General features: G+C 41.3%; 1 protein-coding gene across 1 annotated transcript in view; it reads right to left on the minus strand.

Annotated features, from left to right (window-relative positions):
• The window catches only part of SLC26A4 (solute carrier family 26 member 4), a 62,006-nt gene extending 43,870 nt beyond the window's left edge, over positions 1–18,136 (minus strand). Inside the window, exons 1-5 of the mRNA XM_070368805.1 lie at positions 17,973–18,136; positions 16,077–16,216; positions 7,841–7,951; positions 5,956–6,140; positions 5,264–5,428 (exon numbers count right to left, since the gene is read on the minus strand). Coding sequence (XP_070224906.1) covers positions 5,264–5,428; positions 5,956–6,140; positions 7,841–7,951; positions 16,077–16,216; positions 17,973–18,136 — 765 coding nt within the window. The remainder of the gene's footprint in view (positions 1–5,263; positions 5,429–5,955; positions 6,141–7,840; positions 7,952–16,076; positions 16,217–17,972) is intronic.
• Between the last annotated feature and the right edge of the window lie 495 nt (positions 18,137–18,631).

Here is an 18,631-nt window from a genome sequence, read left to right on the forward strand (position 1 = left end):
CTTGAGAGTCCCTTGGACTGCAAGGAGATCCAATAAGTCCATCCTAAAGGAGATCAGTCCTGGGTGTTCATTGGAAGGACCCATGTTGAAGCTGAAACTCCAATACTTTGGCTACCTGATGAGAATAATTGACTCATTTGAAAAGACCCTGATGCTGGGAAAGATTGAGGGAAGGAGGAGAAGGGGACAACAGAGGAGAGGATGGCTGGATGGTATCACTGACTCCATGGACATGAGTTTGGGTGGACTCCGGGAGTTGGTGATGGACAGGGAGGCCTGCCATGCTGCAGTCCATGGGGTTGCAAAGAGTTGGACATGACTGAGCAACTGAACTGAACCGAACTCTTTCCAAGTGGACATAAATCCAATTCAAGAAAAACTAGTTTATTTTGTAAATAGGAGGTTTCTGGGACTCAAGGGAGATTAGTAAGGAAGACTCTCGAGAGAGAATACTAATACCATTGTTATAGGAACTTCCATAGAAGGCATGATTTTAGAAGGTTCTTCCAGACAAGTAAACTCCCAGTGAAGGTTACTTTCCTTTGAATGAGTCCTTTTATAGATATGTATTTCATATGAAGATAAAATATTGCTTCAAATAATTATAACAACAATCTGGTAACAGTTATGTATAGTGATCACCAAGTAATGTAGGAGTCATCTTGCCAGCAACCTCATTCTTTGGAAAACTTTCAAGAGTAAGGGATGAGAGGAGAAGCCATTGTGTAAGCAAAATACATTCCACCAAGTGCTTGAACTAGAGTTCAAGAATCTGACTTGTGGGAAGCCTCTTGGATTTTCACCCAGTATTTTTGTCCTTGCTTTAAACCCAATACTAGCATGTTTACTTTGAACACTTTCCAGAGGCAGTATAATTGCTAGAGGCATATACATTGATAGTAACAAGATGAAGCCAGTGATAGCAAGGTGAAAAAGAAAACAAATCAGAAACTATACAAGCAGACACAACAACTCAAGAATTTAAGGCATCTACCATAGCAGTGCAGGCTTCCCATTGCTAGTAGTAAAGAACCGCCTGCCAATGCAGGAGACGTAAGAGACGTGGGTTCAATTCCCTGGTCAGGAAGATCCACTGGAGGAGGAAATGGCCACCCACTCCAGTATTCTTGCCTGGAGAATCCCATGGACAGAGGAGCCTGGCCGGCTATCGTCCATCAGGTCAAAAAGAGTCAGACACGACTGAAGCAACTTAGCACACTTAGGGCTGTGTACTACAGCCCTAAATAACTCGGAGTCTTGAAGGTATTGCTATCCAGTTCTTTATATAATCAAATTTCTTGATGATGACCCTCATTAATTCATGAGCTAAACAAAATACTTCAATTAACTGTCTACACAATAAAGGTTTACTTTCAACGCAAGATGGAAAAATTCAAACTTAAGAACAATATGAACAACTATCCCAACCCTAAAAATTTTCACCTTACAAAAATGATCACTATAGGATTTTCATGAAATCTATGAGTCTCACTTAGACCTTTGAATAAAAAGCATCTGTGACTGTATTAAAAATGTAATATGAAAAAAATAAAATAAATGTAATGTGAGTTGCAAAAACCAAAATCAGTTTACATTACACAATTACATCAAACAAGGCTTATGAATATATCAGTTGCCTATATTGAATATTTATTCAGAATCTCTTATGAAAAGTTATACAAAAGAAAGCTTAATATATGTGGAAATAAAACTCACCCATATAAACTGAAGTAGTCAGATTGTATTAATATTCCAAGATACAGAAATGAGACTTAAGAAAGCACTGAAAAGTAATTCTAACTTATTAATAGTTTAATAAATTAAATTAAAATACTAACTAAAATATGTTTAAAATATGGATACACTTATGATTCCATATTTCAGCCTAGTATTCTGACCAGGCAAATCAAGATAATAAAACTTTTCAGAAATGGGTAATATTTTATTATATTTCCTACTATGCTTGGAGAATTTTAGAACCATTTCATTTAAAGAATTTCTTCCTACTGGGTGTATGAAGCCATAAGTTAAAAATTATACCTGTATTACATATGAGGAAATTCATTAGTTAACTTTTGGTGCCAAATTTATTTTAATTCATCTTGTCTCTATGAATATAACAAACCCCTTGCTGTCAGGAATTTCCTCCTACCAGAACTTCTGTGCATATATAAGATCAACCCTTAAAGTGTTACTTTTGTTTTATAATGGCTTCATTTTTACATACGGAAACAGGTTCTAAGTAACGAATCTGATCAAGCTTGGGGGTAGCTTTCAAAACTCTCACCATCTGGGCAGAACTTTTCAATGTGGTCTTCCTTCTTGTTAGGGAGGAAATGGGGACACAGAGCCAATTTAGTCAGCAAGCAGAAAGACTTCCCTTGTCTATCAAGACAGACCACTCAGAGTGAATGGTAGGAAAACATATCCAGTTTGAAATGGACTGCATGATTTACTTACATAATTGAGTAGGTACACGGTAGCTTGAGTATCACTAATTCTGAACTCTGCCAACACCTTGTCATTTTCTTTCTGTAGCCTCTATCTTTTTTTTTTTTTGGCCACACAGCATGTGGGATCTTAGTTTCCCAACCAGGGATAGAACCTGTGCCCTCTGAACTGGGGACATGGAATCTTAACCACTGGATCACTAGGGACATCCCTCCCTTCTGCATCTTATACCCAGCCATCTCTGGCATTTGTAAACTGAAGTTTCTATTTTTCTTTCTTTTCCATTGTTTCCTCCTCCAATTATTTATATTCATTATTTCCTTTTTCTTTTTTTTTGAAAGAGGAGCAGGCAGATGATCCAAAGCACAAGTTTATAACAAAAGGGATGTTAACTCCGTTCCAGGGAAATCCATCTTACAACAACCTTACAGTCTTTCCTGGAGGAATCCACAAATGCCCTGCATTTGTTGAAGGATTCTTTCATGAATAATCACAACCGGTAATATCATAAGCAGAATTCTCTGTTCAGGTACTGAGCGGCTCATTCAACCCTTATGCAATTATTTCCAGACCTGCTGTTTCTTCTTTTTTCAGAAAAGCAAGCTTATATTCACCCTCACACAAGGATGACTGAAGTATCTTTATCCAACTTGGCTGACCTGTGAGGAATGGCTTGCAGAATTCTCTAACACATTCTAACCTGAGGCTTCAAGAATAATGTTCAACACAACATAAGGCACATAATAGCTTAATATTTTTGACCTTGTTCTATCTAGCATTTCCTAGTTTACTTCGGTCTCTGTTGAAAGTGGAGTTATTTGCAGTAAGCTTTATCTTAAACATGTCCTAAGAGCCCAGAAAAACTGTGAAATTTCATTCCCCCCATCTTCAGAAGTCCAACAGTGACCAAGCACCCAGATTACCTATTAGGCTGGGCCTCCTGTTATCTGTGAGGATGCAGGCCTAGCAATGTTCATACAGGGAGGTGAGCACACTCAGTCAGGGGTATCTTGGTAGATTCAGGAGTCAGTGGGTTTGTACAAGGAGTGAAAAGCCCCTGGCACATGGCAGATTTCAATAAATACTTATTGAAAAGATGAATGGATGATAATAAAGGGATAAATGAATGAACAGTTGATAGAGAAAATAAGAAAGCAAAAAACAAACAACAACAATAACCACAGTGTGTAGAGACTGCAAAAATGAGAGAACCTGTCAGAAAAAGGCAATCAGATGATCTCAAAGCAAACCTAGGACTTGGTAGGGAAAAAGAAGTCAAATATGACATGCCCAGAATCACATCATATTTAATCATAGGATCATAAGTGGTAGAACCAAGACTCCAAAGTTCATAGTCTTGATCACTATGTTAAACTGCCTCCTCTACCTAGTCCTGGGCTTCTCCAATGGCTCAGCAGGTAAAGAATCCACCTGCAATGCAGGAGACACAGGAGATCCTCTGGAGGAAGAAATGGCAACCCACTCCAGTATTCTTGCCTAGGAAATCCCATGGACTGAGTGAGGAGCCTGGTGAGCTACAGTTGAAAGGGTTACAAAGGGTCAGGGATAACTGAGCTGTTGAGCAAGTATGCATCTAGTGCCACTGCTCAGCATGGTATCTGGCTCATAATAGACACTTGGTAATATTTGTTGAATGGATAAAGTAATGCTAATGTTTAATGGAACTACGGCAATGCTGCAAACTTCAGCAAACCCTTGACCAACTCACTAATTTTTAGATAGGTATGCACAGCCTTACCTCATTTTAAAAGAAATTAAAGGTCATTAGAATACACGGGTCATTAAAGGACTCCATTCTTAATCCTAGCACATTGTATTTGGTATCATTCTCCCCAAGCTAGAGTGACATCATGTTACTATTATCACCATTTTTCAAGCATCGATAATATGCTCTATATAGAACACATATTTAGATCCAAGAACTTTTTCAAATCTAATTAGTGTGAAATACATCCTTCTTTTGCATCTCTTTTGCATGTTGAATCATCTCCGAATCTAACGTTCCTTTTCATCTATAATTGCTGGGACATTTACATTATGCATTTTATGGACTCTCAGAGTTAAAAAAGGCTTTAGAGATACATCTCCAATCATTTCACTTTATAAATAAAAAAGAAAATAAGTCTTGAGATGTGAAATAATAAGTAATTTCAGCTTAGTTCCCAAACCAGAGATTGTACCCACCTCCCCTGCAGTATAAGCAGAGTCTTAACCTATGGCCCGCCAGGAAAGCCCCTCAAAATAACACTCTTTTTTTGAGTACTTTGTTACTCATCAGCCCCTAGGCCATGGGCTTCTCATACAGCCTTATTTAACTTAATTTGTAGATGTTATTACCAACTCCATTTTGCAGGGAAGGAAGCAGAGGCATATCAATTTGCTCATGCAATAGAGCAAATAATAAATAATAGGGTCAGGATATATGTGAATCTTGGTCATCGAAACTGAGTTTTCAGCCACTATCCTACACCCTGTGTCCAAAGTCACTTAGCTTGTCAGAGGCAAGGTTGAGAATGGAACTCAAGTGTGCTGCCTCCCAAACCAGTCTTCAGTATAAAACTTTGCTTTTATTAATATTTTGAAGATTGATGACACTTCTGAAACCATACTGACCCACTGAAAACAATGATTTGCAAACTCTGCCTTCTTCAATGTGACTCCTGGTGCTACTACTTCTTTCAGAGAAGAATGTTGTCAATGGCTCCCAAAGCATGACATGGAGGAGCTTATACTCTCCAGACTCAGGTTCAACAGGAAAAGTGAGCCATCCCTGGAGGCAAGCAACACTTACATAGATGATGGAGAGAATTCCATTATAGTTTTTGGTTGAAACATTGAGGACAATCTTTAGCTGTGAGACCAACACTTGGAAGGCAGCAGCTGTTGTGAATCCACCAACCAAAGGATCTGCCAGATACCTCACTATGAATCCAATCTGCAAACCTCCAAATATCAACTAGAACAAGAAGGAAGGAAAAATTAAATGCTTGCCTGGGAGAAGGACCAACACTTTTGAACTATTCATGAATTAAAACTTAATACCAACTAAAACTCTGGCCCTACCTCTCCCATCCACCATTCTAAAATTTGAAAAACATGTGTAGTATGAAAGTACTTCTAGATATATAATAAAAATTCATGTAGGTTTTCTTCCTGTGACTTGTAGGTTTCATGGCTCCAGTGACCAGAATATTTTTTGTCTCTTTATGGGTCCTGGCACAGCTCCCTTCTCCTATTTTCATTCTAATCACACATGTTCCTCTGTCTTGTTTTTTCTGTCTCTGACTTTGATGATTAAGTGAGCCTTAATAAGTGGAGGCTTGCTATTTTAGCATCTGACCTAAAACAGTATAACTTAAAAAATAGCTTTGAGAGTCTTAAATTGATTTGTTTTGCTTTTAAATGAGTCTTTAAGTCCACGTGCTTAACAGTTCTTTCAGATACAAATCCTGCCAACCTCTATATCGCTTGTAAGCCCATTACCTGTATGATTCCAACCAAAAGAGTAAGGGTGCTCGCAATCAATACTCTTGCTGCATCTCTAGCTGCAAAGTCTATTATGGTGGTATTCAGTGCAGTTCCATTACTGCTAGATACAAGAAAGTGTTCGTCGGGGGCCATGCTCAGAACAACAGATCCCACCATTAAACTGACCACTGGGAAAGGTCCTGAGGGAAAAAAGTCATTATCAATTAATAATTGTTAATCACTTGTAAATCAACTATACTTCAATTAAAAAAACTAAAAAACAATATTTATTATTAATTGCAAATGCTTAGGTTCAACATGTCTACACAGGATTAAAGATGCATCTGAAGTAATTAGCTGTGATTGGGAAAATACTGTTTGTTCACAAAAGAAGCTAAAAAGCAGATGTTTCAAGGCATTCATGACCCAGTAATGAGCAAGAGAGATGTGCAGGTGGGTCACTATACTACAGCTCTCAGACACTTTGCATTACACAGGAAGGCTGTCTAAACTGTGTGTGATCTTCTTGTGGTTGGGTAGGAACAAGGGGATGGAGCGGGGAGTTGTCAAGAAAGGTTTCCCTGCAGAAATGGCATATTAGCTGAATCCTTACTTGTTCCATCTTATTTTTATTCCATGTAAGTTTATTTCCTAGAGCATCCAGTGTCCTGATCTCTGTGGAGCTGAGGACCTTGATCAATATCACAAGGTCAAAATTTGGTTAAAGAAATAGCTAAAGTAAAAAACAAACAAAAAATAGCAAAGGTAGTGTAGACTTTCTCTTTTTCTTTTTCCAAGACAAATTATTTTTTCATATCAAATATCACTCTGTAGGCTTCTACATTTCAAAAAGTACTTTTCTTTCAGCAGCTGCTCTATCACTACTGATATTTGTATCTATGATGATGAGGATCCTATCCTTTGATCATGGAAGGCTTTACCAGTTAGAAGGACTCAGTACCAAAATCCAGTAATCTGAAGTGTCTAAATGTATAGAATACCAGAGAGAAAAAAAATCAACTTCCATGTTCCTTACCTTGTCATGCATTTGGTACTAATCAACTCTCCCAGGTAAGGAAGTTCTTTTAATCAATAATCTCCTCCTGATCTCCCTTTATAGACAAGGAAATATTCCAGACACTGGCAGAAATATTATACAACTAAGGATAAGGATAAGGGTTGGAGATAGAGCAGTAGATGGCTCTATTTGTTTCAAGAGGATTGCCCAGGTAGACATGTCTAGCCAGCAGATGGATGTAGGCGAAAACTTATCTCAAGTATAAATGTCAACGTTGCAAAATAGCATTAAAACATTCATTTACTAGAACATTCTAGCAGAAGAAAATTCAAATTTCAGGAACATCAGGAAATAAATCTATTTGGGGCTATACCAAGAAGGAAAGCCAAGCTTAGTTTCTAAATTGTTTTGGCATAATTTTCCCAGTCTTCAAATATTAGTGACTTAAAATAACTACGTTCTTTAATAAGACAATGAATATGTATTTGATGAACATAATTTAGTAAAGCTAATTTAATCTAGCAAAACAGGTTCAAAGACCTCTTCAAGATTCTTTTCCCTTATCATTTTTCATTTTAGAACACTTTCTAAATAGAGTCAAATGTATTAACATTTTTGAAAAGTCAAACATGGCAAGATTTGAAGGTAGTCTATAATTTTTTAAACATCTTTCAATTTTCTCCTCTTCATTATAAAAAAAGTTAGGTGTAAAGCCACCTAATAGCATAGTATTTTGAAAGCTAAGGAGAAACCTTTGCATCACTGAATAGGAAAGCCCTATCTTGCTAGAAAACAGTAACAAATATAGGGAAGCAGAACACACATAATATAGCCCAAACACTTTCAGTGTGAACAAACAGAATTGTATATGCTTATAATTACCAACTGAGATGTGTCTTGATGTTCCAAAAATAAAGTACGTCAGGATAGGAAAAAAAGCAGAGTAGAGACCATATCCGACAGGAACAGCAGCTAGTAGAGCATACGCCATGCCTGAAAATACATCCAAAATGGTCAAGTTCAGGAACAAGCTTTGTGTCTACTGGACAGAGAAAAGCCTTTTCATAGGTCTCTTTAATTTGCAGCTCATCTTGAGTGATCTCCTTATTTTGCACATGGTCTGTGGCTATGCTAGGATGCAGAACGTGATTCAAATCATCTACTCAAAAGAACTGATCAGTAATTCAACTGATCAGTAATTCAACCATCCACTCAGGTGAGTCGGGGGAAAAGCTGTTGATTAAAAACTTGATCAGTTCTATTCAAAGGTCTAGTCTGGCTTTGTCTGAATTAAGTGTTTCTCTGAGTAATGAGGAACATATGTACTTTCTCCTTTCTTGTTGGGGAACAGAAGTTAGATCCAAACAAAGAAAAAAATCTGACCTTTGTACATAGCACTAGGAGATCAACACCTTCGCTAGGCTTCCCCAAGGGGTTTCCGGGTCCATGAATGTCACGCTGTATGCAGAATCTCAGCCTTCCCTTGTACATGGGGGTTGGAAGGCAACAATGTGTTGGGGTTTGGGAGTTTTGTTTTGGGCCTTAAACAGTGAACATTTATTTCTTAGAGTTCTGAAAGCTAAGAAGTTCAAGATCAAACTACCAGCAGATTCAGTGTCTGGTAAGCACCCTTTTCTGGTTTGCAGATGGCTGATTTCTTGTTGTAACCTCACACGGCACAGATTTCCTAAGGTCACTAAGCCCACCATGAAGACTCTACCTGATTGCCTTCCAAAGGCGTGTATTGTGTTTAGTTGCTAAAGTAGTGCCCAACTCTGCAACCCCATGGACTGTAGCCTGCCAGGCTCCTCTGTCCATGGGATTTCCCATGCAAGAATACTGGAATGGGTTGCCATTTCCTTCTCCAGGGTATCTTTCTGACACAGAGATAGAACTAGAGTCTCCTGCATTGCAGGCAGATTCTTTTACCACTGAACCACATGGGAAGCCCTACCTCCCAAAAGCTCCGACCTCCAAATACTATCATACTGGGGATTAAGTCTTCAAGAGATGAATTTTGGAGGGATACAAACGTTCAGTCCATAGCACTTTCCTTCTCCTGTGGGTTGTTTTTTTAAATACTTCATAGGTAGTCAGCATATCTTCTACCTCCCCACATTTCACTCACTCACAATGACAGAACATCAAGTTCTTTGACCTTTTGGTCATTGATAAAGAATTACATGTATAACAGTTTTTTTAAAAAGTGATGGAAGCAGCTTAGATGTCAACAGATGAATGAGTAAAGACGTTGTAGTACATATATATACCGTAGAATATTATTCAGCCATAAAAAGGAATGAATTTGAGTCAGTTGAATTGAGGTGGGTGAACCTAGAGGGTAAAGTAAGTCAGAGGGAGAAAAATATTGTATATTAATGCATATATATGGAATCTAGAAAAACAGTGCTGATGAATCTATTTGCAGGGCAGGAATAGAGATGCAGGCAAAGAGAACAGATTTGTGGACACAGCAAGGGAAGGACAGGGTGGGACAAATTGAGAAAGTAGCGCTGAAACATATACATTACCATATATACAATAGATAGCTAGTGGGAAGTTGCTATATAACACAAAGAGTTCATCCCCATCCTCTGTGACAACCTGGAGGGGTGGGAGGGGGGGCTGGTAGGATAGCAGGGAGGTTTGAGAGGGAGGGGATATATGTATACTTATGGGTGATTCACATGGTTGTATGACAAAAACCAACACTACATTGTAAAGCAAGTATCCTCCAATTAAAAATTTTTAAAAGTGGCAACAACTTAAATTGGTGCCCCAAATGATGTATTTATCCCTGTCTCAAATCAGGGAAGTGGTTAACTACACTATATTTCATATACTGTAATCTATGAAATGAAGTTGATGTGCTGTATAGAAATAATTTACTACTAATAGTAATTTACCTCTTTCCAGTGCAATACAGTGCATGTAAGAAATAAGTAAGAAAAGGCAGAATTCAAAATAGTGATCAGGGAGTGCCCTGGAAGTCCAGTGGCTAGGACTCAGTGCGTTCACTGCTGTGGTCCAGATTCAATCCCTGGTCAGGGTACTGAGATCCCACAGGCCAAGCAACATGGCCAAAACAACAACAACACAGAACAGTAATCAGCATGCATGCTTCTACTTTTGTTAAAGTAGACATGTTTGTTGTATGAATTTTAAAATGTGGGGCGATTTCATACAGTTTAGACATGTAAAAAGTGTAATATAATAAACACCCAAGTATCCAACATCTAGTTTAAGAACTAGATCATTGCTGTACAGTTGAAACTTTCTATATACTTTTTCTCAATCACATCGTTTTTCCTCCCTCCACCCTCAGGAAGCAACACTCTTTTGAATCTAGTGTTTATCATTCTCGAACATTTTTTTATACTTTTAAATAGATACTTATTTATGTGTCTGGTAGGATATTTATTAAAATTTAGGTTTAGTGGACTATCTACAGGGCAGAATCAAAGGAGACTTCTGAAGAGGTATTTTTCATGTTCCTTATAATGTGTTTTCTAGTTTCCCACAATAAGCATTCATTCATTCAACAACTATTGATTATGTACCCTTCATGTGCCAGGCACTGTTCTAGGCTTAGGGGAATACTGGAGTAGACAAAACAAAGTCTCTGCCCTTAGAGAGTGTGCATTCTAGAAAAGTCTGTGTTCTGATGTAATTGTTTTCATATATAAATTACAACAAGCAATCATCTCAAGGACATAGAGTAGAAAGGTGAGGTCACAAAGGGAAGACAAGAAAAGAAGGAGCAAAAAAAAAAAAATCCAAATTAAAAAATATTAGAAAAGAAAAGAAAAGAATGAGCAAGGAATGAGAACAGCCTATTTCCTATGTACATTTTTCAAGTCCTTCTCAAATTTCCACTTCCCTAAACTGGCTCTGCAGTCCTCACAGACCTGGAGAATGCAGGCTTTTTCAATTTTCACATAATATCCTATTTCAGGACAACTGCTACTCAAATATACTGTAATCATATTGTAAGGGAATTTGGTACAACAATTTTGAAATTATACATAATTTGTAAAGAAATTTGTCATTGATTTAAACTATGGAATCTCTGTGTTGGTGCTCCTCCTATGTAGGACGGTGCTACAAACCATAAAGGTGGTGCTAACAAACATTCAGAAGCATCTAGAAGGCACAGGTAGGAAGTAAGAGAGCAGGTCCCCCATATCTGTGAATAAAAAACAGCAATAAAAGGGCTGCATTGATTTCTTGCTGCCTGGAGGGAATTTTTTGTTAATAATAAAAGTGAAAAAGATCCCATGGCAGCACTCACCTTCTGAGATGGACCACACTCTGTCTGTGGAGTGTGTTTCTCTCTAAATAAATCCACTTCTTAGAAAAAAGCAAAACAAAACCCATGATCCTTAGCATTTCTGGCTTCTCAGTAACATGATTGATGAGTTTTTTCCTACCCCTTAGCAGCCCAGCCGTTGGATATATCGCAGGCTTTGCCATCCCTAGAAACTGCAGCTCTGAAATCTCAACATTGAGCCTCCTTTTCTCCACCTAGAGACATGTAGCCTTTCCGCTCACCTATCCAGAATCCTTAGTGCAACATTTTTTTGTCCTCATGAGGCTTCTAACCCATGAACAGATCCACTATCCTTAGCACCCTCCCATCTTCATTTGCCTCCTTGTCCCTAGAATTTTCACAAATACTCTGGATTTCTTTGCTTCACTCTTTCTCTTTTTCTCCTGTCTTCTCTGATAAATCTCCAGTCTGGCCAAACTCAAGCATCACCCTTTTCCATGCCAGCATTCAAACAGCTGAATAACTGAACTAAAGACGTCTACATTTGGGCTGGCCAATTTCATGCAAATTTCATGATAGCAAACCCCAGATGGAATGCCACACTGCCTGGCCATCCAATTACATTTCCTCAGCAAGTGTGCTTTTCCTCTCCTCAAGACAGCTACTCAGACTTCCCCTACTTTCCTCAAACTCCCCATTCCCCTTCTTAGACATGGTTCAGAGATGAACCTTAGACTTCATCCAAAACCTGGAATCCATGAGATGCCCATTGGTTTTTTACAATGCAGTGCTTGTCTGTCTTTTCTCCTTTGAAAATGGAGGAAATATCCCACGTATCTCTAAGGAGTAGCCTTCCCACTTCTATCCTTGTACCCATCTACACTTGTCCCTTGTCATTTCTCCTCTTCCTTGTGGACCACAGATTTTTCTATCAGCTAGGTCATTCCCACTGGGTTACATCTGTGTTCTAGTACCTCCTGTATTATAAGAAAAATAAATCCTCCCATCACTTTACCATTGTCTTTTATGCCTCTGGAGCCACTTCTCTACTCTGCTTCATGGCAAACCTTCTTAAAAATATTGCCTGTGTTCCATCACCAAGAGTATTCCACACTACAGACACCCCCTCTTCCACCCATCCTTTAAAATAGAGCAGAAAACAATTCCTCTCTTGGTTTTGGAACCCACATCCTTCAGATTGTTCTTTTTCTCTATCTTCCTGAGCCCAACATCATGTTTCTTTGTGGCCCCTGCTCCTCTGCCCTGACTTTAAGTACTCCAGCCTGGTTCTTCTCCCCATCTACCTTTCTGCCTAGGTAGTCTCAGGGATTCCCACTCCTTTGAATATCATCTCTAGAGTGATGCTTTCCTGACTTTTATGTCTAGTTCAAACCTCTCCAATGACCTTCCTGCTTCTAGTAGCTCCAACTCCATATCTGGCATCTCAAATGTGGCACATGCAAAAGGAAACACTTGGCTTTCCATCCCAATTCTGCTTGTTAGCCAGTCCCTATCCATCAGTACGTGTTACCTGTGATTCCTGCTCCAAAATATTTTTCAGATTTGTGCAGCTCTGCCTCCTACTTGATTAGCTTCAAGCTGAAATGTCTGTCCTCAGGGCTAGGACTAGGGAGAGGCAAGTGAGGTGCCTGGGGCACATTATTTAGAAGGTCCCTGGAGGACTCACTTACCTAATTTTAATCCTGGCCCTGCCTAACCTTATCTCCTCCTGTTCACTCCTCTAAACCTCTCTCTCCTCCACCCATATTGGAATTCTTCCTCCCTTGAAAATACTATGCTCTATTTGACCTCAGGGACTTTGCATCTTTGCCTGGTACACCCTGCTTACTGCTTCTTACCTGGCTATCTCCTTCCCATCCTCCCAACCCTGATTAAATTTCACCGCCTCAGAAAAGCCTTCCCTGACCATTCTATCTAAGACAAACACTCCCTCCCCAAATTAACCCCTATTAAAGCCTAAGAATTGATGCTTTTGAACTGTGTTGTTGGAGAAGACTCTTGACAGTCCCTTGGACTGCAAGGAGATCCAACCAGTCCATCCTAAAGATCAGTCCTGGGTGTTCACTGGAAGGACTGATGCTGAAGCTGAAATTCCAGTACTTTGGCCACCTAATGAGAAGAACTGACTCATTTGAAAAGACCCTGATGCTGGGAAAGATTGAGGGTGGGAGGAGAAGGGGACAACAGAGGATGAGATGGCTGGATGGCATCACCGACTCAATGGACGTGAGTTTGAGTGAACTCCGGTAGTTGGTGATGAACAGGGAGGCCTGGCGTGCTGTGATTCATGGGGTCGCAAAGAGTCGGACATGACTGAGCAACTGAACTGACTGAACTAAAAGCCTATTTGATCAACCACAATAGATATCACAACCTGTAATTATTTTTCTATTTATCTGCTTATTTAATTTAATTGAAGTCTCCCACTTAGAATGAGTGCCATGAGGTCAGTATCCATGCCTGTTAGTAAACCACTGAATCCCCATGGCTGGCCTGTAAATATCGGTGGTGGTTTAGTTGCTAGTGAAATCACTCAGTCATGTCCGACTCTTTGCAACCCCATGGACTGTAGCCTACCAGTCTCCTCAGTCTATGGAATTTTCCAGGCAAGAATACTGGAGTGGGTTGCCATTTCCTTCTCCAGGGGATCTTCTCGACCCAGGGATCAAACCCGGGTCTCCTGCATTGCAGGCAGATGCTTTTCTGAGCCACCAGGGAAGCCCCGTATCCAACTCTTGTGACCCCATGGACTGTAGCCTGCCAGGCTCCTCTGTCCATGGGGTTCTCCAGCCAAGAATACTGGAGTGGGTGCCATTTCCTTCTCCAGGGGATCTTCCCAACACAGGAATCGAACCCGGGTCTCCTGCATTGCAGGCAGATTCTTTTCCTACTGAACCATGAGGGAAGCCCATCCTACAAATATTAGATGAATGGATTTATGAATGAACCACATTAACCTCTCAGATATTCACCATACAAAGATAACTTCATAGAAATCATGCTTCCGGAAAACGTTATCACTCATAAAGTGAGGAACTGCATCCTTTATAAATTAAGACCCTAGGAATTAGATTCTGGGTTCAAATCCCAGCTCCACCATTTACCAGCTCCATGACCTTGAGCAGAATTTAATAGATTTTTTGACTATTGAAAAAGAGCTATAAAGAGTTGTTGTGAGGATTAAAGAGATAACTTGCCAAAGCCCTTAGCATTGTGTTTGATACTTAAACAAAACTAAAGTTAAATTAATTTGTATAAGATACTTGTCTAGGAACACTTGCGGGACACAGCTTGCAATACCATTTTTCATATATAAGGACGATTTGTTATTCAGTCCTCTTCATTAAATGTTCACCAGGCCAACTACTGGTGCCAGAATCATGCTAGCCACTGGCTAAACATGAATTAGACAGTTCTCATCCCCCAGAAGCCAGAGGAGGTTGCCATGCCACAGTTCTTAAGAGTCTACTGTGTAAGTCACACTTACTGTATGAACCACACTGTCCTGTCCAGCTCTCCCATCCATTTCTGTGACTGGGAACACAGGCTGCTCTCCACACAGGGGCCACAGAACATCCTCCTTCTCTGTGGGACTCTCCCTGGCTTGCTCTGAGTAATCCTGAGAGTTCTAAGAGCTCTAAGTAATCCTCAGAGTTCTATAGGCAAATTTTGGCTCAGGACATTGCTCAACCACTGTTACTAACTTCTCAAGTAGTCCATTTCAAGCCATCTCTCTACCCACATTTCTACACCATCGTACTTCCCATCACTTCGCAAAGTAAGACTTAACCTTCAGGGAAACAGCTCTGACACCTCTTCCTCCAGGAAGCCATTCTCAGTCCCCTAAGGCCAGGTTGAGTGACCCTGTGTGCACTCCCTTCCCAAGCAATATTACCACACGCCTACAGTCAGTCCTTCCATTGAATCGTTGTCCATTTCCTCATTGGACTATGAGCTCCTTGAAAGCAAGTGGTGCATCTTATTCATGTGAGAATACCTAGAGGCTGGCATCTACTAGATACGCCACGAAATAATAATAAGTAAAGTCGATTTTTGTTTTCATAGTCCAGAGGTTTTGTGAAGTTGAGGTGAGGGCAGAAGCAAGATGATGAGGATAGGGTACAAAGGAAAATGCCCGTAATGCTATTCACCAGCTCTGCAATGGAGTTCCAAGATGTTCATGGAAATAAGGCTTAAAGGCAGTTTAAAAAATGTCCTGTGTTGGGACATTCTGCCAGAAGATTAAGATACAGGGATGAATTTAAAACGGGGAGGGAGAGGCAAGAGCAGAAAAAAACATTTACACGTAGTCTAGGCTAACATACTTCCTTCCCTTTCCTTTAGGAGAGTTTCAAATGGCATGTCGAGACCATGTAGGAAATGTAAATAATTTGATGAACTGCAATCATCATCTTAAAAATCTAAGCAGAATAAGACGGAATAGAAAATACTAGAGAGTATTACTTGTAGTGAGGATAAGTATTATTTCACAAAACTTGAGATGCGTGTGTACATATCATGATGTCATACAGATTTCTTACTGTGAGCTGTGACCAATGAAAATTGGGAAGCAGCTGCTTAGGTGACAGGGCTCTAGTTGGAGCCAAGCAGATAGAGAAGCAACAGGGTTTCCTGAGAAGAGAAGTGTAAGGAAGATGAGGAAGAAGGGAATCTTACCACTAAGGAGCAGGCTCTGGAGGAAAGATGCAGGCTATGATGGGTGAGCAAGCCTTTGGTACAGACCCATGGGAGGGAGGGGGGAGTTAGGAATGGCTGCTGGAGGCTGTGATTCTCCATCACTTCGGAGCTAGACCACCATCATCTTACCTTGAAGTGTTCCCACTAGACCAGTACTAACTCCTGAAATGATATCACTAAGTAGCCATTCCTTGATCTGGTATTTGGGAAGCCAGTCCAAGATGGGCAGGAGAGTCTTCACCATGCGAAGGGTTCTCTTTCTTGAACAACTGTCAAAAGGCAAGAAAAGGAGATTTCCAATCCAATCTTGGTCACAACCCACTGCAAATCACAAAGTTTTGAACCAAAGTCTGCTAATGTCTCTAACTATTTAGAAAAAAGCATACGAATTGCATGAAAAAAATACTAACAGTGAAGTGCTTACCATGTCTTTGCCAATAACTCTTTTTACCCTTTTAAATGCACTGTACTAGAAAACACAGGATTAAGTGTTAACCACCCCACCCCCTTAATCCTCTGAGAAAATATCCCCAAACAAGAACCCATTTTCTGGTCCAGCCACAGATTGATCAATGTGGAGTCTTTAAATGGAGATTACATTTGGACTTTCAACCTAGGTGTTTTCTTTTTCTTTCAAGAAACAAACTCTGTATATTCTGGCAATAGGAGCTTGGAGCCAGTTTTTACAAAACTCTTAACATGATGAATACATATCTTGCTGTACCTTACTACCTACTTTTTAAAATTCAACAACCTAGAGGTAAAAGAAAAAAACGTATTTTGGGCTTCCCTGGTTGCTCAGATGCTAGAGAATCTGCCTGCAACACAGAAGACCCAGGTTCAGTCCCTGATTAGGGAAGATCCCTTGGAGAAGGGAATGGCTACTCCAGTATTTTTGCCTGGAGAATTCCATGGATAGAGGAGGGAGCCTGGAGGGCTACAGTCCATGGAGTTGCAAAGAGCTGGACATGACAGAGCAATTAACATTTTTAGTTTTTCAAACACTATTTGACTCTTGATTCAAATAAATTATTTTAAAAAATTGTATTTATGAGACAATTTGAAATTTTGTTGACTTAATTTTTTAATATTAAGGAATTGCTTCATTTTTGTGTGTGATAATGAAATTGTGGGTTGCATTTTTTAAGAGTTCCTAAAAATAGATACTGAAATAAATACAGTCCAAAGCGGGGGCGGGGGGGCGGAAGTGGGGGGGGAACCACTATATGGAATTTGCTCCAAAAAAAAAAAAAAAAAGTGGAGTGGGGCAAGTATGTGGTAAGACAAGATTAACTTTGAGTTAATCATCCTTGAAGCCATGTGATGGGTAAAAACATGGGAGAGGGTTCATTGCACTACTGTGCCTGCTTTTGAATATATTTGAAATGTTTTTTAAACGGTTTGAAATGTTTTAAGAAAAGAAAAAAGAAATCTAGCAGCAGCTGACAATTCCTTCTGTTTGCGATATCTACTTACGGGTGGCCCGAGTGGGTTTAGAGACTGATGGAGGTTCTTCTTGGAGAGCCCTACTTCCTGCACAGTGGACAACTAGGAGCACAGCGTGCTCTCCTGTGTTCTCGCCTTCATTTCATGCCTCTGAGTGTCATTCTTCCTGGATGCGCTTAGGGCTTTCAAGGACTCTTGGTCAAGTGACGAGTTACCCACTACCTCTTTGTAGTAAAGCCCCTTGTTCTCCCACTCTCCTCAGCCTAGCCTTCACAAGAAGACCGCAGGGACCCGCTGTACCACAAGGCGCACTCCAGGTGCCCTCGAGAGCAGCGCAAAGAGACGGCGCTCCCCGAACCTTCCCTCTCCAAAGTTGAGTTTCCGAGACTAGGATCGATTCGGGCCGAGAGTGATGGAGCCACCTTCCCACCAGGGAGGCCAGAGTCCGTGACCTGACCGAAGCCGTCCCTGCAGGGCGGGAGCGGCATCCCACTCTCCGCCGCTGGGCATGCCGGCGGGTCTGCGCGCCCACATTCCGGGATTCACTGCGCCCCTCGCCCCGTCCGCCGCGGGCGCTACCTGCAGCCCTGGGCCAGGTTCTCTCTCAGCGTCTTGCGCTCTTTCGGGCGCTGCTCGTACTGCTGCTGGAAGGCGAGCTCGTTGTAGACCGGCCGCGACACCACATAGCTGCAACTGTACTCGGGGAGCGGCGGCGGCTCCAACCTGTCGCCGGGAGCTGCCATGACCTGCGAGGCGGAGGACGACGAGCAGGGAGGAGATGGGGCGAGGGAAGAGAAGAGGAGGTGAAGACCGCTAGTTAGCTGCCTCCCGGCCCCACCTGCTGCAGTTGATCCCCGAGAGAGGGATCCGCTCTCTGCCACACTCTCCGCCCAGGCCCGCCTCGGCTGGGCGCGCACCTCCAGCCCGTTGGAGGCCCTGAGGACCTCCCGTCCCGAGCCTACATCTGCTGCCCGGGGCTCCCGGACTTTAAAGAGAGTGAGTCCTGCGCTGGGGGGCTGCCGGAGCCAGACCCAGTTCCCCTCGGATGAGCAGCCAGGGCGCTGTCCGCGTCCTGAAATCTCCCCAAACCCGGGCTGGGGCCCGCGACGCGCGAGCGGCAGGCAGTAAAGGGCCCTTGTGAGCGTCCGCATCTGCCTAAACCCGAAGCAGCGCGCAGGGCCAGGAGAGCCCTGGGAGAGAAGCACAGCCCCCCGCGCCGGACATGGGGCCTTCAGGCC

This window comes from Bos mutus, chromosome 4, assembly GCF_027580195.1.
Source record: "Bos mutus isolate GX-2022 chromosome 4, NWIPB_WYAK_1.1, whole genome shotgun sequence".
Lineage (NCBI taxonomy): Eukaryota > Metazoa > Chordata > Mammalia > Artiodactyla > Bovidae > Bos > Bos mutus.